This window comes from Mytilus galloprovincialis, chromosome 12 (assembly GCF_965363235.1).
Source record: "Mytilus galloprovincialis chromosome 12, xbMytGall1.hap1.1, whole genome shotgun sequence".
Taxonomy (NCBI): Eukaryota; Metazoa; Mollusca; class Bivalvia; order Mytilida; family Mytilidae; genus Mytilus; species Mytilus galloprovincialis.
Genome location: NC_134849.1, coordinates 24,376,028 through 24,399,591, shown reverse-complemented (window position 1 = coordinate 24,399,591; position 23,564 = coordinate 24,376,028). Strand labels below are relative to the sequence as shown.

At 31.1% G+C, this 23,564-nt stretch overlaps 1 protein-coding gene across 1 annotated transcript in view; it reads right to left on the bottom strand.

Moving 5' to 3' along the window:
- LOC143054810 (MAM and LDL-receptor class A domain-containing protein 2-like) overlaps positions 1-23,564 on the bottom strand; it is a 144,175-nt gene that overhangs the window by 81,668 nt on the left and 38,943 nt on the right. Inside the window, exons 13-27 of the mRNA XM_076227869.1 lie at positions 22,809-22,901; positions 21,385-21,639; positions 20,469-20,594; positions 18,922-18,969; positions 15,354-15,538; positions 13,368-13,530; positions 11,041-11,094; positions 9,876-10,127; positions 8,497-8,622; positions 7,802-7,843; positions 6,563-6,750; positions 5,695-5,857; positions 4,244-4,330; positions 651-820; positions 152-320 (exon numbers count right to left, since the gene is read on the bottom strand). Of these exons, the coding sequence (XP_076083984.1) occupies positions 152-320; positions 651-820; positions 4,244-4,330; positions 5,695-5,857; positions 6,563-6,750; positions 7,802-7,843; positions 8,497-8,622; positions 9,876-10,127; positions 11,041-11,094; positions 13,368-13,530; positions 15,354-15,538; positions 18,922-18,969; positions 20,469-20,594; positions 21,385-21,639; positions 22,809-22,901 (2,121 nt within the window). The remainder of the gene's footprint in view (positions 1-151; positions 321-650; positions 821-4,243; positions 4,331-5,694; positions 5,858-6,562; positions 6,751-7,801; positions 7,844-8,496; positions 8,623-9,875; positions 10,128-11,040; positions 11,095-13,367; positions 13,531-15,353; positions 15,539-18,921; positions 18,970-20,468; positions 20,595-21,384; positions 21,640-22,808; positions 22,902-23,564) is intronic.

Below are 23,564 nucleotides of genomic sequence, written 5' to 3'. Positions count from 1 at the left end.
AGAAAACATAATGCCCCTCTACTATCGTAGGTGGGGCATAAAAATGAAAACTTAAAAAATTATTTAATTTTTCTTTGTCTGTGCATTCAGGTTTTAATGATAAGTAATCATAGATAAGCGGAATACAATGATTGTATTCAGGTTAACTTACTCTCAATGTCTGTTGTGTAAATAGCCCTGAAACCATTATAAACAACACTGCCATCAGTATAGAAGTATACCATCATCTTATTGGCTGTTGACTCTACTACTCTTTGTCCAATCAAATTTCCTCTCAAGGAGACTAATAACAAATCACTATTAGTTAGTCCATCAAATACCTATAAAATAGGGTAAAAAGTAAAATCACAAAAATAGCATATATAAGCATATATAATTCTTCAACCAAATTTACACTAATGTATCACAAATCACTATTACATGTATTAGTTAAATTGGTCCATCAAATACCTATAAAATAGGATAAGCATAATGATAATTCTTCGTTAAAATTACAATGATGTATGTAGCACAGATAAAAATGGGTTCTAAGAACACAAACTCCCATTACCATATACCATCTTCTTCATAAACCAGTGGGATGTAAAACGCAATTGACCCATTGGCAGTTTAATACCATTTAGCTCTTGTTTCAGCATTGTAATACTTACATACACATAATCACAGCAGCTTTCTGTATAGAAATGGGTGAAGGTCAACTGTACTGTGTAACCAATTGGTGCCGTAATAAAGTAATAACAACTCTGGGAATTTGGATAGTTTCCAGGATAATTTGGTGATGCTAAAATTCCTGTAAGTCCAGTGAAATATCCACCACATGCTACAACAATTAAACAGACTTTATTCATCAAACACCACTTTTTACATCGAGATGACCTTGAGGTCATTCTGATGTATTGCCATCTCCTAAATTTGCACAGGTAACTTTCATTTTGAGTTTGTTACCAATCAGAATCTATAAGCATGATTAATACACGGATACATGTATTGACTAGTTTAACTAACTTTCCTTATTGTTTGTTATAAATACATCTCTTCAATGAATACTGATAAAAATATTTTTGTGTAGAACATAGTTTAATAATATGAAAATGTTTTGTCGTTAGATTTATAAATATAAGCGAAAAATCATTGATAATATCCATGCACATGTACAGAAAAATTGTGTTAAAGTATGCAGAAGAATATCTCAAGAACCTTTGAAATCTAATTTTTAAAGAAGAGTGTCCACCATGCACTTGAACTGCACAATTATTAGAATAGGAGAATAGAATGATATACAAATGGATGAAAATCATATTACATGTAACTGTTATATTAATATAATATAAAACAACAAACCAGTGTTTACTGATTTGTATCACTACAATAATAGTTATTATTGTATAGCAATATAATATTTCTAACAGAAAGTAACCATAGTTAGCGTGCAATAAATTCTAATATTGCACTAGTCCAATAAATCTTCAAAATTCATGATGTCATCAATGACAAAATCTTAGTTTAAACCAATTTTTACTTTTAAATATTATATTGCTAGACAATAAAAGGGTTATTGCATGAATTTTGGGGAATATTGTCCCTCGTAGAACATATATTGCACTCGCAAGCTCGTGCAATATAAAATTCTACTCGGGACAATATTTCCCAATATTCATGCAATAACCCTATATTACGTTGAGGTTGAATTACCTATCATTTATTCATCATCCAGGCATGAACTTGTCTCAGAAAAAAAAATCTCTGTACATTAACCTCATTTTCAGGTATAGAGATGTGATTTTTTTCTGTGACGAGTGCTTTTGACCATCCACAAGAACATGTGGTCATCCGATGTTCAGCACTTCAGTACTTTGATTCATATTTATTTTTTGTTCATTTTGTTGTACCTAAGTTAGCCATTAGTTTTCTAGTTTAAATTGCCTTACATTTGTGATTTTGGGGCATGTTTTAGCTGACTATGCTGTATGGGCTTTTCTCATTGTTGAAGGCTGTACAGTGACCTACAGCTGTTAATTTCTGTGTCATCTGGTCTCTTGTGGAGAGTTGTCTCATTGGTATAATCATTCCATATCTACTTTTTTATACTTATATCTATAAAGAAGTAGGAGGGGTGTCATTCCGAATTTATGATGGAAATTCAAGACATTTCGTCTTTACAAAATCCTGAGTTTAATGGAAAAATAGAGGCAATAGAACCCTTAATTTCATGGATGCCAATTATGCCATTATTGATGGTGTTAATTTCAAAGATACTGATGTTCTACACAAAGTTTAACTTTAAAGTGGCAGACCTTTTTTTATTGTTGGAGGAAGCAAGTGTTTCTGGAGAGAACCACAACCTTCAACAGGAAAACTAGCAATCGATAGTCAATTAAGACTGGAGTCAAATGCAAGGAAGGAGATTCTAAATTAAACGTCAGTTATGACAGATTAGTTATTCCTGCAAAAGAACTACTAATATTTAAAATGAAAATAACATCAGGGCTTTCAATAGAAGGCGGTAGGCGGCGATTTTCGTCGTCTACTTGAAGGAAATCCGCCGCCTACTTTGCTCAAAATTGTAAAATTAAAAAATCAATAAAAATGACTGAAGGGGAAATTTACGCTGTTGACACAAACCGGGGATTTCCGATAAAGTGTAGTTGATATTTATAACCTTTCCCTATCTACGTGAAGTGACCTGAGTAGTCACGAACGCCTATGCTGGGATCGCTATCAACAAGGAGAGTAAGGCGAAAACTACTGAAAGTAGATACCAGCAGAAGGCACCCGAACACCGTCTGTAAACAGACTCCTGATTGGTCGATTTACAACTGGTTTTCTTAAACGACCTACGATTGGTGTAATTAATAGGCGTGTACGAAAATGAGTAAACGAAAACAAAGTGACATCAGTCAATGGATTAGAAAAATACAAAAACTAGGTGCTTTATAAATATTGAATGGAAATACAACTTATTCAAAGGAGAACACTGTATATTTTCACAATGTTAAAATAAAAAACAAACAAACGCCAATATAAACAACGTACAGCCACTGACCCACGTTTGTTTTAGATTCAAATCCTATTACATAGAGTGAACTACATGGACATGTTCCTTTATAACTATGTTGGCTTTGTATTAAAAATTTTGGTAATATTAGGCAGTAAAACATAAGATGAAGAATTGATACTTTTCAGTTTTTCACCCTTTATACCTGAAATGAAAATCAATACAAATCAACTCAAGAAGTTCAAGTATAATAAAATTTTATTAATGAATAAATATGATCTTTCCCTATATTATCACCATGTCATTGCTATTCTCAAACAACTTCAAATACAAGCTTTAAGTTGAAGTCTGGATCAAATGCATATATAAATGTAATCAATATTTACAGAAAATCCAACCATGCTACAAATTTTAATCAATTAAACATTTACATTATCTTCATTAAAAAAATTATGTTTTGAGAGGACTGAAACAGGGTCCAGGAGACTCCCCGAATGCAGGATTTTGCACCATTTTAAAAAAAAGACCCCCGACCTTAGGTTCGACGAGCAAGCTCGTCGCCGCGGTCGGCTTTGCCGTCCGCATTGATGGGACTCCTATTTTTTGGTTTTATCCTCCTACTTCTAAACTTATTGAAAGCCCTGAACATCCTTTGTATTGTTTTAAACATGCAAAATTTTTAGGTGTCTGAGTAGAATGTGTGTGTATGAGGATGGGGATAGCTGTCATAATGATTTCTCTTTTCATTGTTAAGGTGGTACCTAACACTACAGGGAGATGACTCTATAATATCAGCTAAACGTTTTAATTACGTTGCATTTTGAAGGCAATATAAAGCTTCTCAATGATCAAAATAAGAGTTTGTCAAACTGCTATATAACCAGTGTAATTTTTCTGATAAAACGCTTGGTTCAATTTTTTTCAATTTTTTTCAATTTTTGTTAAAGGGTCAAAGTAAATACTTTGTAAAAATTTTATGAAAATTAAACGAGCCAAATTAATTTTAGTGAAAGTGTTGGGTACCACCTTAAGACTTATTTTTCAGCAATAAAATGTCTTGATACTACTGAGTCATTATAATTCAAATGATACTAAGTTGAGTGGATTTTATGAGTGTAGGTGTACCATGAATTAAAATAGTGACAGAAATAATCACTTCCAATAATCTGGTATGCACAATTTGCAAAATCACAAAAAAATTGGTTCAATGAAAATAAATAAATCAATGGTAGTTTTGATTAATCTTACCTCCTGGTGAAGTGGTGGTTGGTGTCCAAGGTGTTGTGTAATTGGTGTGACCTGTTGGTCGCCATGGTGTTGTAAAATTGGTTTGAACTGAAAATAAAAATTTGGTATCAGTGTTATAGTATGATGTCAGCATTAACGTCTGAGAATCTATCTTTTAATTTTTATTGAATTATCAATAAACATGTGAAAAATATATAGCTTACTTCTGCTTTGCAAATCATGTTGGCATATTGATATAAAATTCATATAAGGCAATTAAAGAAAATTAAGAGAGTTATCTTCCATGATTTTAATGTGGACAGTGGATCTTATAAGAGGATCATAATGGGGGAAATTTCATGACAAGTTATGGTAAAAATTCTTGACAAATGACATTAACAGTAATGTTTGGTGCATGACGATTAACAAAGATATAAGAAGATGAGGTTGGAGTGCAAATTAGACAACTCTCCATACAAGCAACAAATTGCAAAAGTATTCTTTACACTTTATTTTAGACGATAAAAAAATCGACTGATTTTGAAGAATCACCTTAAATTTTATCCAACAATAACAGTAACAATAGTTATTTGAAATCTCTGATAAAATCACGATAAAGATATTCTTACAAATCATGGTAAAATTTTAACCAATTTGATTTAACGGTAGTTAAAAATGACTATTTGATGCCTAACGGTAAAGTGCATTTGTACCCTCTTATAAGTACAACAAATTGTTTTGAAGAATCGAAGTAAGACTCTTTTCTGCCATTTCAAAAGGAGTTTGTGAATCATTCTAAATTTTAAGGTGGTACCTAACACTACAGGGAGAAAACTCGGTAAAATCAGCTAAACGTTTCAATCATGTTGTTTTGTTAAGGAAATATCAAGCTTCTCAATGATCAAAATTATATTAGTGTTTGTCAAACTACTATATATCCAATCAAATTTTTATCAGACACCAATTGGTTCAAGATTTTTTAAATTTTGAAAAAAAATTTCAAAGGGTCAAGGTAAATATTTTGTTAAAATTTTATGAGAATTAAATGAGCCAAATTAAATGAGTTATAAGTCAAAAACTGCATTTTACCCCCTATGTTCTATTTTAGCCATGGCAGCCATCTTGGTTGGTGGCTGTGTCACCGGACACATTTTTAAAACTAGATACCCCAATGATGATTGTGGCTAAGTTTGGTTAAATTTGGGCCAGTAGTTTCAGAGGAGAAGATTTTTGTAAAAGTGAACAACGATGGATGACAGACGAAGGACGCGGGACAACAGAGGCCGGACGTAAAGTGATGGGAAAAGCTCACTTGGCCCTTCGGGGCAAGTGAGCTAAAAAGTAAATCCATGCCTCCAGCATACTGTAAAACGTATATTTCTGTAATATGTAATGTGGTGAGAAAAGCTCATTTGGCCCTTTTGGCCAGGTGCGCTAAAAATGAGGATATAATGATAATATTGCAATTATACTTGATGCATCTTGAAAGACTGCTTGAAATCCTCGTTTAGGAACTACATAGTCAGAATAGAATTCAATAAACATCAGTCCAGAAGAAGCTGTAACAGGGTTCGGTATGAAACTTCCACAATACCTGGCTAGCTGTGTACCATTTGATGATGCCCCATCATAAATCTATAAATAGAATTACTTAATAAAAATTGAGTGCTCTAAAATATAAAATAATATATCTTAATAGTTTATTATTTTCAGGCAAACCATGAATAGAAATGTAATTGTTCAGTAATAGAACATAAAACTTGTTCAATGTATTGTGAACCAGTTTTGTTTTTGATATACCAATTATTTTGCAATTTACCACTTTTAGCAGATTTTTATCTATTTTATTAACAATCCAATAAAGACTGTTGTACATTGAACATTGTATCAACTTTTCAATATCTAAATTGATCTTTAATGTTCAGTTTTAGAATGATATTTACCATATAAACTTTCAACATTAAAGATCAGTTTTGATCACACCAGATTAAACAATGAATAATAATTAACCCTTACATATTATTTATAGCATTGAAGAACATGTTGGTTGGTTGGTTGCGCATCAATAACAATAAAAAAAAAAACTAATACTAACAAATTTTCTTTTGGCTCATAAAAAAACTTTTGCAATTCCACAAACTCAAATTTCCAGGAAAGTACCATTATTTTTTTTCTTATACCCACAAAAATAAATAAATTATTACTGTTCACAATTTAGAACTTCTGACTTTTATTTGTTTGTGAGTGAATTGGTCGAGTTTATACACCAATAAATTCCTTGAAAAAAGGAGTTTATTCCTGTAATAAACCCAACACATTTCGTAAAATATATACACTTACAGTCACATGATCATAATTACAGCCACTGCTTGAAGCCTCTACTTCAAAATCAACAAAATGCAAGGTAAGTGGTAACAGCCTTCGACTCATAATGAAATAGCTACAAGTCACTGAATTTGGATAATTGTTGGGGTAATTTGGTGACTCTATCCAGCCATAGGAGCCAATACGTCTTTCATCACAGGAAACTGTAAAACAAGAAGAATGCAAATTCTGAACAGTTTCATCTGCTTATTTAACATATCATATTTAATCATGAAAACTTAACCTTGATCACTGATCCTAGCATACAGCTTGATAAGAACCCAATATGGCCCCTTTTTCTAGAAAAGCATTTCAAATTAAGATTATAATCAAGCTTACCACATTAGGGATTGTATAGTTTGCACTAGATATTGTCTCCCTTCTCACCATGAAATTTCTAGGGTAAAATTACTTTTTGTAATTATTAGAAAAAGTCTAATGACACTCTGGTAATTTCAAATCATGTGTGGTCGTTTGCAATATTTGCATGGAAAAAACTATTTCCATCATCAAACAGAAGTTGTAACTGCTTGTAAATGACTCAAGAAACACTTCTTGTTTGTTAAAATAAGTCAAAATCACACATTTTTTATTTTTTTTTTTTTAGAATTTAGTGTTAAAACCAGAAGTTTAAATAGCATGTGTAAAAGAAAATAATAATGGTGAAAGTCAAAAAATCAGTACTGAATAGAATATGACTTTGAAAGTAAATTTATGTCTATTTGACTATATAAATTTATATATTAGCGTGTAATAACAATTAGCACAAATTTTTTTTGCAAAAATTCAGTGAAACAGCTAAATATTTCCATTTGACTATAACGCCAGGAAACAAGTATAGCATGCGTTGACAAAAATTAATAACTTTAAACAGAACATATGTTTGTTATAACAAATTTAAAATTATTTGTTTGAACATTGTAAATTCAGAAAATTATTGCCTGCATTAACTATTGAGATTTTGTCATTTTAGACTTAAATGCGATTCTAATTTTTGCACTTTGAGAAAAATCCTGTTTAATTCATATTAAAAATTTCAAAATCTGATTTGAAATTATTGCGATTATAATTCTGTCATTTAAACAAGTTGAAATTTTCAATAGTGCTTTATGCAAATTTAGCTAAACCATTAAATCAAATATCCACAGAATGCATTCTTTCCTCTATCCACCAAAATTGGAATAAAATCCACAATATTATAGTACATTAACTTACCATTGGATGGTGTAGTTGTGTTACTTGCAGTTGGCACTGGTGCTGGAAATAAAGAACAACATTTTAATTGGCTATTTCAGATTCCAAAAGAACTATGGGTATTTTAGTTGTACTTCAAAATGAAATTAACTTCAAGTTATTTGTTGAATTACCATTATTTAGAATGTTTTGAACCAACTGTGTGTTCCAAGGGCAATAAGAATACAGGCACTTTTACGTTAAAGTATCAGAAAAGAGGAGATTCGTTGTCTCACAGATCCAAAAAGCCACCTTGTTTATGAAAAATCAGTTTTCATTTTTTAGATTAACAAATATTTAAATTAATATTTCCCAAACTTTCATGTTTTGTCATTTATATATTAGATTGTTGTCTATCACATTTTTTGCAGTGATAAAATGTATGTAACATTTATTTCTTCTTCACAGGAGGGAGATAAAACAATCACTTCTTAATACTGTAGAAACATTAATTTTCGTGGGATTAAAATTTCATGGTTTTGTCTCTATATAAGATTTCATGGGAATTTAATTTCATGGTTTCCAGTAAATAGAAGTGATATTATATGTAGGTTAAATTTTTGTGGGGTTTTTAATTTTGTAGATATATTTTTTCCCTGAAATAAATGAAATTAAATCCTCCACAAAAATTTCTGCTTTTACAGAATATGAAATCTTGCTTCTCGCCATGCACTTACTCGTAGAAGTAAGATCAAAGTAATGTATACATTGTTGACCACTATAGTAGGAAGGAAATGAGCTACACAGTTGAGTGATATTTTCTAGTCCCGGAATATTCTGTAATCCACAACCATAGGCCACATCTAAAACATTAAAATGATTGCCATTTAATTTGCATTCTTGAATACAGTGAATTATAATATATTTGCAATGTTTTTAATTAAAATTTTTGTCCATGTTCAACTAGTACTATTTCAGTAACACATTTATCCAAACACTGCTGTATTTACAAGTTTTATTCAGAGGTCCAATAGTCTCCTGTCTTATGACAAATTTCTTATAACAACTTGGTTAATAAGCAATATTGTTATGGAGTCTATTAAAGGAGTAATTAAAGCATCACATTCATAAAAAAATCAAAAAAGATTTGCATTTCAGATATAAAAAAAACAAGATGTGGTATGATTGCCAATGAGACAACTCTTCACAAGAGACCAAAAAGACACAGAAATTAACAACTATAGGTTACCGTATGGCCTTCAACAATGAGCAAAGCAAATATGCAGCATAGTCAGCTATAAAAGGCCCCGAAATGATAATGTTAAACAATTCAAACAAGAAAACAAACGGCCTTATTTATGTACAAAAAATGAACAAAAAACAAATATGTAACACATAAACAAACGACAATAATTCATTTTTCTGAGTCAAATCTCATTTTACAACAGTATCCACACCATATTGCAAAAAGTCAGTGCAGTGTCAGGATAAAAATTTATTCATAAAAAAATCATATTACGGGTACTGTTACCATGGTTACCTTAAAGTATCAGTTTTCAGGGATCAATAATGGAGCATTATAAGAAATCTTTAAATTAGTGTCATTTGTTTAATTCACCTGATTGATAACCAAATGCATCGAAAAAATTTAAATGACACAGCTTTGTCAGGTGGTGATAATGGCAATCAAAACCTGTCACCTTATCTGGACACTTCATTCTGATTCTAAACTGCCCAGTTTTGCTCTTAATCCTTTTTGCTATGTGCTTATTGAAAGAAGAAGGGGGATTGGACCTTTGTTGGGGACTCTGGGATAGGGTGTTTTTAAGCTCTGGATTTCAGAATTGACCCTTTTGGGATCCATGAATTTTTATTTTCGAATTCTGGGATGTCAGGATTTAAATTTATTTAAATTCGGGACCTCAGGATTTCGTGTTTTTAAGCCTAGTATTTCGGGATCAGAACCCCTCCTCAAAGAATGAAGCACCAAATACCAATTTTAAAGTCTTTGATTTAACAAAGTTAGGAAATAAACCCAGAACCTTCCACATATGAGGTGATTTAAAATACAACCATGAGACCTTCAAAAATGTAATTGTTATAAATATAATCTTACTCATGCAAGGCTCTAAACATGGTGGTATAACTCTTCCTCCTTCACAGGAGGGAGTTAAAACTGCACACATCATTACATATTCTGGTATATCAGCTGTACAGTTAAAGTTGGCTGAAGTAAGCAATGACATTGCAAATTGTGCAGCTTCGGCTTCTGACTGGTGCCCAAGGTAGTTTGGATATGATGTTAAGTTAAAACCAAATGGTTTACAAATGGAGTTGTGGTACGGTGACGTTGCTTCTATACAAATATCTGTAAATACATCATAAAACATTACTAATTACAACATCAACAATAAAATCAATTAATTTTAGTTTTTTGAAATATTTAAGCACTAGTTGCCATGTCAGAAATAGAAATTACTTTGAATATAACAACATCAACACTAAAATAATCTTTTTTTTTTTAAATATTTAAGCACTGCTATATATTAGAATTTGATGGTTGATTGATTGTTGGTGTTTAACGCCACTTTTAAGCGCCACTTATGGGCTATTTTGTGGCTGTCAGTTTTATTGGGTGGAGGATTCTCTATCAGAAATTAATTGTAAGATTGTCTCTAATTCATAAAACAAAAATATAAGTTTTACAAATTGTTCTTCTCCTATGACCTTCAGTTAATTGCCCATTGAGTTTACTGTAACCGACCCAATGACATCTTTATACAATTAAACTGTCAAGTCAAATTTCTATCTATACTCTAGAATTATAACATATAATTACTATGAAAATGTTTTAACAGCTCAAAAATATCTGTGAACTACTGTAAATTCAGAAATTATTGCGATGTATTTATTATAATATATGGTTATAATCCCAATAATTTAAACATGCATTTTCAAAATTTTTATATGAATTAAACAGGATTTTTCTCAATATCGCAATAATTAAAATTGCATTTTAGTCTTAAATGACAAAAATTGCAATAATAAATACATGCAATAATAATTATTTCTATTTAAATTTACAGTATTCAATTTGAAAATTCTGCTTTCTTGATGCAGTTGAAAAATATGTATAAATTTGGTGTTTAATCTCCATTATTTGTGAATTTCTAGTTCTATTGACAAGAGTGTTTAAGAGTTCATGGTTTTATTTAAGAATTTTGGTTTACAAAATATAAAAGTAATATGGCTTTATCCACAATAGTTGTGATTAACCTTACCAGGCTCTGCTGTAGTGTTTGTTGGTGTCCAAGGTGTTGTCATGTTGGTTTGAACTGAAAATAAAATCTGAAATTAGTGATTTGGTTAAATGGCAGCAGAATGCTTGTCTTAAAAGTTTTAAAATTTAGCATATAAATTATACTTTGAAGCCTTTTCTGATCAAATTTCCGTATTTCCAAAACAATAATATGAATGAGGATATCCAATGAATAATGTTTGACTTATGTAGAAGATAGTTGCTTCCTTAATGATTTTGTACACTCAAGTCGCAAATCTGATCTAAACAGTGAATTTATCATGGCTTCATCTCAGGAACTTCTTTAGTGTTTGTTTATCATAGATAGTGTAAATTAATCAAAGAGCTAAATAGCTCTGAGGAGAAAGGCAGCCCTTGTCTCTCTTTTTTTTTTTTGGGGGGGGGGTATCTTTTGATAGTCTTCATATAAAGAATGAAAAAAAGAACAGCTAGAACATGTAGAAAGGTTGACAATATTGAAGTCCATTGTTGTTGTTTAATCTAATTTTGTTTCCTTATTTTAAGATTCAATTTGGACCAAGAGATCTGCATCTTCTAAATCTAAACATTCGATTAAAGTTGATAGTTAATTATGTAAAATTCAACTGATTTCTGTCATTTAACAACCACTACAATTTTTTCTGAAATCTTAATTGTGTACCACTGAACTGCAGGCTAGGCCATTTTCCATTTTTTGTGACATTACTCTAAGATTTTTAATTTTTTTCTTAAGAAAGTTAGGACTGAAAAATCCATTTAATTTTAAATTTCCATTGATAAAGTTCCCAGTTACAACTCTCATCACAGGGATACAGGTACTAATAAAAAATAATATGATTGATGTAAACTGTGTGAAGCTTGTTTCAAGATCCTACATTTTGAAATATTTGTAAATTTCATGAATAAATAGGTTTAAACTATAAAATGCAACTTTTTTTTAATTTTTTTTTTTTACCATTACAATGATTTATTTGTTGGTACACACAATTTAGTTTTCATGGAAGACTACTTATCATATACTAAATGTCACATTTTCTAGTTTTATTTTAGTGGATAATTACTCATCAATTGAGGTGCTCCTGATTTGGAGGAAGATTCACAAAACAGAATTTTACAGAAAAAAATGAAAAAAATCGTTTCTCTCCCCAATCTCATGTATCTCCACGAACTTTGTTTACTTTGAAAGTTGTTGACCTACAAATTAAAGTATTGCATGTTGATGTTTGAATCATCTACAGCAAACATAATTATGTTTAATTTAACAAATAACAATTTATAATTAGTGCATGAACTCTGAGAATGATTTAAATAACCAGTGAAGGATATCCCTGCTTCTGCATAGTGTGGCATTCCAACAATGACGTCATTATAAAATATAATGTAGGTTGGATATATTTAGAATATCTCGTCATACTGATTTTTCCGGATTGTAAAAGAAACGTAAATAGTGTAAAAGAGAGCTCAAAATACAATAATTTCGCTAGAAACAGAAGGGAAATGTGTAGAAAAGTGTTTATAGTCAATCTATTCATTTGTGTGTTTCCTTCTCATCAATCTCAGTAAGATTTGTTGGGGGGGTTTTCCACACTATAAAAACAAAATGAATGATGTGAGGGAATGTCACTCTGGTCAACCCCATAGGGGATTGACGGATTGAAGCTGTCTTTCCCCCAAAAAATATTACAAGGTTTATAATATGCGACTAGGTGAGTATCTCAATAATAAGAAACAGCATGCAGTCTAATATTTGAACCATGTATCTGTATGCAGCTTTTTCAGACATCGAAATAATCAATGTCACATTTTATTTAATTAAAGGCATTAGGCGAGGAATTATAATTTAATCTTTTAAAATAATAGACTAATCGTTCTCTTTACCTTTTGTCTGTACACATACCCCGTTTAGGACCTCTATAAATACTTATCTAGCATGCTAATTTTAGCATGAAGAGAATTAAACAAGATCCTTATTGTTCGCAAAGTTAAGTATAAATCATAATCTTTACATTTGACAAAATGTCTTTAGTCAAAGTCATGATGAAAAAGGCTTAATTTATCCCTTGACCTGTCAGGAAATAGAATTAAGTTCCTTCATAATGTAAGTTCCAAATGGAAAAGTATTCTGGAATATCATTTCCTCTAGAATAGATATGACAGTCTATGTTCCTAATGGAAATAATGGTATGAGATATTATAACTTGGTTTATAACAAAGTTTCTAATGGAACATCTGCTAGGTCATGTAGGTGGAACAAATAAAATATACTTTGACAACCTGACTTCTAATGATAAAATTAATATTGCCACATACTTGATGCATCTGAAAAGACCGCTTGAAAACCTTTTTCAACATCTGAACTGTCTGAAGTGAATTCAATAAACATCTGTCCAGAAGAAGCTGTAACAGGGCTTGGTATGGAACTTCCACAGTACCTGGCTAGCTGTGTACCACCTGATGACGACCCATCATAAATCTATAAATAGAATATTAATCAAAATTGTGTTCTCTTCATTAAATACAAATAGTTTAATATTTTCAGGTGAACATCATATCAATGAAGTAACTGTAATTGATTTTCAACTAATTGACTGTATAAGTATATATATATGTTATCTCATCCGAATTTTTTTATGCATTTTCATTGCATTTTTATTTTTATGCATATTATTCTTTAACTTCTCTGTAACCTTTGTACTAATGCATGGTTTTATGAGAATAACTATATATATATCTATCTATCAATCTATCAAAAATAGACCATAAAAATACTTCTCTTATGTTATGGTTACGTGTCCTTCGCAATTGAAGTTTCATATTTTTCATGTTCAGGGGCCATTTATAATTATAGCTGACTATATGGTATGGATTTTTCTCGTGGAAGGCTGTATGGTTGCCTCCATTGGTTAACATCCATTTTATTTGAACTTTAGTGGAAGGTTGTCTCATTGAATTGGCAAACATACCACATCTGCTTATTTTTATAATAAAGTATATATTTTCTATAGGCTGGTAAACAAACTTTTGCAAATCCATAAATTCAAATTTCAAGGAAAATACTATTTTTCCACAATTCACGAAAAATAGGTAATGACAAAAATAAATGTATCACACTACATTGGAACTTGCATGCCTCTGATGCACTTTTCTACATTCAACATTGACATATACATGATATATGGAATTCAGTTATATTTTTTATATAGAATAGAAATTTGTTTTTTTCAGTTTGAATGGTTCTACACTTTTGGGAGCCCTTTTCAAATTGAATAGTTCACAGATATTTTTGAGCTGTAAAAAGTTTTTATAGCTTGCTGTTCTTCGGTGTGAGCCAAGGCTCCTTGTTGAAGACTATACTTTGACCTATAATGGTTTACTTTTACAAATTGTGATTTTGATGGGGCCAGGAGTTGTGTCATTGGCACTCATACCAAATCTTTTCATATATATGTATAAATGTTTAGAACAGTAAGTAGCTATATGACCAAAAAGGACCTTAAAAAAATAGCCAAATGATTTAAGGTCAACTTTTTCTGTGGTGGCAAGAACCTTATTTTTTAAGATATTATCAGTATTATTGATAATGTATTAAAATAACTACATGTATATAGTATATATATAAAAAAAAGATCGGGTCACTAGGATTGCCTATGAAACAACTCTCCACAAAAGACAAACTGACACAGAACTATTGGTCATCATACAGTTCATACACCTTATCGCTAATCCCAGCTGACCCGGCCGCTTGAACTTTTGACGCATACAACAATCACTTTTCCATTGTGGCGTCAAATATTTTGTATTGTGACGTCAAAATTTTACAGGAACCTGTGTGATATCCAGTAATGGCGGAAAAATAGTAATAAGGGGTATTATAAAAACCATTAATATTTCATAAGGATATACTTAAGTGAGGTTTTGGAATTTGTCTCAGATGTTCTGACTCCTTTTTTGTTTTTCTTACAATACAAGGTGAAATATTTTGCCCCATAACACCTAATTATCTTTTAATATAGGACTTAATAGTTCATACAAGGTCATTAGCAAAATTTAAGCAGATTCTTGATTTTCTTTCTATTCATTTGAGACCAAAATAATACCAAAGCAAATATAAAATAAAAGTCTGAGTCAGCATTTTCCGTCATATTTTATAAATCGAATATCTTGAAAAGGAGCCACATGACCTATCAATATTTCTAGCTTATTTTGATCCCTAACTAATACTCTTCCAGCTTATAGTATCAATTTTAAATTCTTGATTTATTTAATTTTACCTAAGTACATCCTTAACACACTTACTGTCACAGAATCGTATATACAGCCATTTGCATTCTCTACATCAAAATCAACAAACTGCAATGTTATTGGTAGCCACAATGGACTCTGTATACAGTAGCTATGTCTCTGGTTATTAGGATAATTGTTTGGGTAATTTGGTGTCTCTATCCAGCCATACGAGGCATAATGATTTTCGTCACATGAAACTGTAATAAAACAAAATTACATATGCTTAATTAACAGTCTCATCTGTGTTAATAAAGAGGTTACCCAACATAGTGACTCAAATAGATTTGGCTCTTTTATTTTTCATAATATTTTGACAAAAAAAAAATTAATATTTAAATTTATTTTGTCCCATTGACAAAAAAATCAAAATTTCAAGAACACATAAAAAAATGTATTTTACTTTCTCAAATTTGTATTTGTAAAAGTGAAACAATCTTTATATTGAAAAATAAAACTTAAATTGTATATTCAGGGCCAAAAAGAGCCAAATTCAGAAATATCCTATGAACTAAGTGTTTGTGCAAGATATACTGTGTGTTAACACCAGTGTGTTTCCGGTGCTGTGTGTTAACACTATATACATGTATAATAAATTAAAGCTAGTGTGTTTCTATATGATCTGCAGTGTATTAACACTATATAAATGTATATGTCATGTACATGTTGCAATTTTGTACAGGTTATAACATGTACAAAAATAGTGTACATGTTATAACTTGTATAATGCAAAAATACAAGTTATAACATGTACAAAAGTACCTTGTACATGTTACAACATGTACAAAATATTGGCTAAAAATGGTTTTAACTTGTACAACTAGAGGCTCTAAAGAGCCTGTGTCGCTCACCTTGGTCTATGTGAATATTAAACAAAGGAAGCAGATGGATTCATGACAAAACTGTGTTTTGGTGATGGTGATGTGTTTGTACATCTTACTTTACTAAACAGTCTTGCTGCTTACAATTATCTCTATCTATAATGAACTTGGTCCAGTAGTTTCAGTGGAAAATGTTAATAAAATTAACAAATTTTATGAAAATTGTTAAAAATTGACTGTAAAGGACAATAACTCCTTAAGGGGTCAATTGACCATTTCGGTTATGTTTACTTATTTGTAAATCTTACTTTGCTGAACATTATTGCTGTTTATTATATACTTAGTAGTAAATACAGATAAATTGTATGTGTAATACAATCATTGGCAAGCGTGCTGTATCAGCCACCCATGATGATATCTATATCAGCACGGTTGCAAAGGCTTTATCACACCTTTAATCTGTATGACGTCACGTCATCGATTGCAGTCACTGTTGCAAAGGCTTTATCAAACCCCTAATCTGTATGACGTCATGTCAAACATATAATCTGTATGACGTCATTTCAAACCTCCTTATCAGTATGACGTCATGTCACACAAATAAATCTCAGTGAAGTATATGTATATAATAAAGTGTATATGATATGACTTTTTCAATATCACACACCATATCAACCCTCAACCAATATAATCCCTCGAGCAGAGCTCTTGGGATTATATTGGTGTCTCGGGTTGAGACAAATGTGATATTGAATAAGCCATATGATATTCTCTATTTACAGTTTATCTCTATCTATGATAATATTCAAGATAATAACCAAAAACTGCAAAATTTCCTTAAAATTACCGATTCAGGGGCAGCAACCCAACAACAGGTTGTCCGATTTATCTGAAAATATCAGGGCAGATAGATCTTGACCTGATAAACAATTTTACCCTGTCAGATTTGCTCTAAATGCTTTGGTTTTCGAGTTATAAGCCAAAAGCTGCATTTTACCCCTATGTTCTATTTTTAGACATGGCGGCCATCTTGGTTGGTTGGCCGGGTCACCGGACATATTTTTTAAATTAGATACCCCAATGATGATTGTGGCCAAGTTTGGTTTAATTTGGCCCAGTAGTTTCAGAGGAGAAGATTTTTGTAAAAGTTAACGACGACGACGGATGCAAAGTGATGGGAAAAGCTCACTTGGCCCTTTGGGCCAGGTGAGCTAAAAATTAAGATAAATCTAAATAAAGTAAACAAACATTTAAATTTATTAATGAATAAAGAACAACAATCAAGAGTCCAGATTGTGCTTTTTTCTTTAGAATAAAATGACCACAAAGTTTCAAAAATGTATGCTTCATGACTTATGTTGTCATACCACATCTTTCTTTACCTATATAATGTGTTTTCATGTAATTGTATGTTTTATGCAGTCCATCATGGCTTACATCAGTGCGACACTATTTATAAAAGAATTCATTTTTTTTCTCTTTTATTTACTAAACGCATACATTCTCTTTAAATATTCATTGATGACAATACATTAGATACTAGTTATCAAATTCATCCGAAATTTTTAGGGAACAATGCCCTAACATTTTGCTTAATATTCCTCCCTCTCATTTTATAGCATGCACAAACTAAAGTAATGTCTCACATGCTTACTCTGTAAAAGCTAGAGAGAGCTGAAATTGTGTTCATTGGACCACGCTTCGTTATGAATATCTTTGGATCTATGGTATTTGTTGACTGAATGTGTGTTTTAAAAGGTACAGAAAATAATTAAATATATGCATTTGTTTCTCAAAGCTGTCTTAGTCTTATGATGGTCTTATGACATATCTTACTCCTAAGTTGGATTCACAAAGTATTCCTCAGACAGCTTTAAGACGAGGTCTGAGATATGTCCATAGATGGTCATAAGAGGATCATAAGACATGTCCTAAGAAGGTTTTAGGAATGCTTTGCCATACAGACCCCTGGACATTAACTGTATCAGAGAAGGACAAAACACACTAGCATGAATGAATAATAAAAAAAGTTATGAAAAATTATTGAGGTTAATAACATCTGTCGCAATAATAGAAACATCTTTATTTTTCAAATTTGTACAAGTTAAAACCATTTTTAAGCAATATTTTGTACAGGTTATAACATGTACGACGTATTTTTGTACATGTTATAACTTGTATTTTTACATTATAAAAGTTATAACATGTACAATATTTTTGTAAAAGTTATAACCTGTACAAAATCGCAACTTGTACACAACATATATAGCTATGTGTGATTCCATTCTTATCGCAAATTCGTTTTTCTGAGCACACTTTTTTTAATATAAAACTAACAATATAGCATTATTAAACATATTTTGTTGAAATATACAATATCAGGTTGATGTCAGAAAAATATAAACTTTTTTTTAAAAGGCCGAGAAATTAGAGAAGGGAGAGGTTGTACCAAGCCCTTCCCCAGTTTTGTGCAGAATACAAAAAAGTTTATATTTTTCTGACATTGACCTAATATTGTTTTTATACTGCAACTTAAATTAATAAATTGATAGCTATTTAAATTGTAAATTCAATTTCAAACTTATAATAATCCCTTAATGAACCTCTGATTGTGGAAAAAGTTGTCCATGATGAAATTGACATTGCACAAAATATAACTGTGTTACTATATTTAGGAAATAAACACAACTAGATGCAGTATAAAATCAGTTATATTCCAGCTTCTCGCAAGTATAGCTAAAACCTAGGAAAGATCGACTTACCATTCCCAGTGGATGGTGTAGTTGCATTACTTATTGTTGGCACAGGTGCTGGAAATATAAAATGATATTCCATTTAATTATAAAAATATGAAGATGTGAGAGGATCATTGTCAATACTCTAATGAAGTGGATGTAAGCAATTATAGGCATCTGTTCAGCCTTCAACAATGAGAAAAACTGATACAGTACAGTCGGTTATAAAAGGCCCTCAAATGAAAAATATGAAACAATTCGATTGAGAAAACTAATGGCCTAATTTATAACAAAACAATTTACAACCAGATGCTCCACAGGGGGCATCTTTATACGACCGCAGAGGTCGAACCCTGAACAGTTCAGGCAAGTATGGACACAACATTTAAGCTTGATACAGCTCTGAATTTGGATTGTGATTAAATACTTGACACAACATAGGTTTCTGACACAGAATGAATGTGGTCTAAGAACTTAAACTTAAAAACTTAAAATTTTTAAAATGGACATTTACCTATTATGGTCCAATATCCAAAATCTAAATACATGGTTAGATTCAGCATATCATAGAACCCCAAGAATTCAATTTTTGATGAAATCAAATAAAATGTAATGTTCAATTTTAGACCCTTTAGACCTCAATGTGGACCAATTTTGGCCCCTAATTCCTAAACTGTTGGGACCAAAACACCCAAAATCAATCTCAACCTTTCTTTTATGGTCATAAACCTTGTGTTTAAATTTCATAGATTTCTGTTTACTTTTACTAAAGTTAGAGTGCGAAAACCAAATGTCTTTGGACAACAACGACAACACCAACGACGCTAACGTGATATCAATATATGACCAAAAAATTTTCAATAATTTTTGCGGTTGTATAAAAACAAATATGCGTGACATGAATCAATCAACATACAATCACTGAACTACTGGCGCCTGACTTGGGAAAGGCACATAAAGAATATTATATCAAGTATATGTTGTGAGATTGAGCATGTAAACATTGGTTGTTTCAAAATCTAAAGGACGATGTGTTATTTCAATGTTTATACCCCAAATTCGTCAGGTCACAATTATATATGAGTTTCAGAGGTTGGAAGGCACCTTTTTATGGCCGCTACCCATAAAATTTCAGGGGCCTCGGTGGCAGAGTGGGCTAAATAGTTATTAGCCAGTCAACACTGAGATGATGAGTTCCAACACAGCTTGTGCATGCACACTCCACTCCAATCTTAATTGACTAGGACTGTTAGTTTTCCTATTGAAGGTCTGTGGTTTTCTAAAGGCACTGCGTCTTGCTCTATCAATAAAAACTGGCCAACACAAAATAATCTAAATGCGGTGCTAAAAAAAAGCGTTACTAGTTATCAAAGGTACCAGGATTATAATTAAGTACGCCAAAATTTTAAAATCAATCATACAATTTCATTTCAATTTGCATACATAACCACAAAGTTTAATCTTTCTGCCATCCCCAAACCCATACAATAATAGTTAAAGAGCCTTCAAACCCCACATATATTTTTTCTGCTGAAATAGTCCTATACAAAATACTACATCACTCATAAACTTACTAGATGGAATTCGATCTAAATAATGTATACATTGTTGACTGCTATAGTAGGAAGGAAATGAGCCACACATTTGAAGGACATTTTCTAGTCCTGGTATATTCTGTAATCCACAAGCCATGGCTACTTCTGAAAACAAAAGTTATTGTCATTTAATTTGCAAACTTCAATTCTGAACATTCAAAAATTTTGCGATGTTTTAAAGATAATGATAATTCAATCTGATTAAAATTCAAATCTGTGTCTAAGCCATCGAAGCTTACAAGGAACTTAACAGGTTCTGTTATAAAGTCCTTCGGGATCCTCTGGTTTTGTCTAATTGATACACAACTTCAAAAGTTGAAGGCTGAAGTTTCATTGGCTGATGTAATAATTACCAGAACAGAAAATAAACCACAGTATATGAATTGTAATCAGATGGGTGAAAACTGCACTTTTTGGCTATTTTTAACAATTAGGATATAACAAAGCATGCACAATATTTTGAATTCAGATTCTAGAAGTTTTATTCCAGAGGTCTAGTGTTCTTCAAACAAATTTTGTATAAAACTGGTTAATCATAAAAATTGTAAGGAGGAATATTTATTTACAGCATTACATCCAGAACATTATCTAGGAAAACATTCTTTTTTTTTAAATTTGCCTATAGGCTTGTATGCACACTTTGTAGAAACCTTGAAATCAAATATCCATTGAAATAAATGAATTCATGGCATTTGTCATAAATATTGTTACAAGAAAAAACAGCATCACATCCAGAACAAAATCTAAGATTTTTTTTTTCAATTTTCTATAACTTTTTATGCCTATATGCACACTTAGGAAAACCCATGTAATCAAATATCCATGAAAATAAATATCAGAACTTAATTTCCATGTTAAGAAAATTCCTATGTTATTGCTATAGATATGAACTTACCAAAGCATGGCTCTGAACATGGTGGTATAACTCTTCCTCCTTCACAGGAGGGAGTTAAAACTGAGCACATCATTACATATACTGGTACAGGGCTTGAATTTACTGTACAGTTCAGGTAATTAAGTAAGATTGATGCTATGTTGCCAGCCTCTGCTTCTGATTGGTGGCCCACAAAGTTAGGATATGATGTTAAGTTAAAGCCAAATGGTTTACAGATGTAGTTATGGTAATCTGATGTAGCCTCTATACAAACAGCTGTAATATATCACAAATATTAACAAATATAACATTTTATTTTTTTAAATTCTAGAAGATGCCCACGAAATTGTGGTACAATTGGGCAAGTGTTGATACAAAGAGTTATTAAATTTCGCAGGCATGTTTGTCAAATCAACATGCGCGAAAGCTTATAAGACTTGGATTGATAACAATCTTCTAATTTGGATATTTTCTCAAAATTGATGTTTTTTGTGGAAAAAAGATTATTTCAAAGACAAATTTAGGAAGTAAAAAACACTTTATTAATATACTGTGGATTCATTATTTTTCATTGGATACCAATTTTTCATGGACTTTGTGGATACAGGTGATCCATGAAATTAAAAGTTCAACAAATAGCAAGTTTTCTAAAGGCTTGTATGCAGACTTCGGCAAAACCGCAAAAATAAATATTCACGAATATGCAAGTTTTCCTTAATGCAGGAAAATTGGTTCTCACGAAAATAAATGAATCTACAGTACTAATAATAACATCAACATTTTACTTTATTTAAGAACTGCTTTCAGAATTTGATTGAAGGATTTTACTCCAATTTATAAAGTAAAACATAAGTTTTGCCGTGTTATTCTCATACAACCTTCAGATATTTCCCCATGAGTTTTACTCTTACCAATCTAAATGACATGATACAAGGAAACTGTCAGATCAAATTTTTTAATACACTCCTCAGTAAAATAATTAAACAAATAACTGGGAAAATGTTATTGTAGGTCAAAAATGTCTGCCTACTAATTCAATTTGAAAATTCTACTTTCTCAATTGCAGCTAGATATATTGAAACTTTCTCAATGCAGTGGAAAAAATATCCATAAAATTGGTGTTTAAGTTTCTTTGTTAATTTTTAGTTCTATTGATTTGGGAGTTTCAGAGTACATAGTTTTACTTTCAGGATTTAAATCAAAATATCAAAGGATATTTTTTGCAATTTAAATGGATGATTCTGATGAACAACTTTTATTCACAAAAACTACTACCCTATGGTGTAAAAGTACTATTAAATTTGTGATGATGGTGTTGTGGTACTTGGGTTAGGCATTGTAGTGGTATTACTGCCAGCACTTGTAAATGGGGTTTGAAGAATGTGGAGTATTATGGAGAAAAATTGCAGAATGGTGTACAAGTACTATCCCAGTACAGTAAATACCTGATTGTATTGTTGTATTACTTGGTGGAGCCATTGTAGTGGTGTTATCTCCAGCACTTGGATGTGTAGTACTCTCTGGTTCAGACATCAAATCTATAAAAATCAAATATTACAAAAACATTAAATTGAGCACATTTTTGTTTAGTTATTGAGCTTTTAATTTTGCCATTTGATAACATGGATAAAGAACTTTCGATTTAGAATTTTCCATGGAGTTTGGTATTTTAGCCATTTACTTTTTAGCTAGTTGATGATAATTTTTTAATCAAAGTATTGGATAAGGAAATTTGACGAATCTTTGAAAATAAATTTAAATTTGGTGGTGGTCAATTACTTTATAAAATTTATCATTATTAAATAAGGTTTACTGTTTTCTCTATCAATAGTTTAGGCATCTCAACAGGCAATGCAATGCATACACTTAAAAATGTAATGAGTACTCTTTTACACAAGTGAAATAATGCTAAATTGTTCAATAATATTATTTTGTATGGACAAAAGTAAACCTGATATATGAGCTAAATCAAAGATTGAAAAAGGTAAACAATGCCAGACAGATTCCTTACTAGCCCATAATGAAGGGACGCAGCTCACCACATTTTGTGCACTACTATGCATAATACATTTGTTGTGCATTTGTTGATTCTGAAGGAATTAATGGAAATGAATAGTTTCAACTTTTAAAAAAGCTTTTAAAAACCCCAAAAAATACATTAAATCTACAATAGGTACAAAATATTAACTGAAGTTTACCTG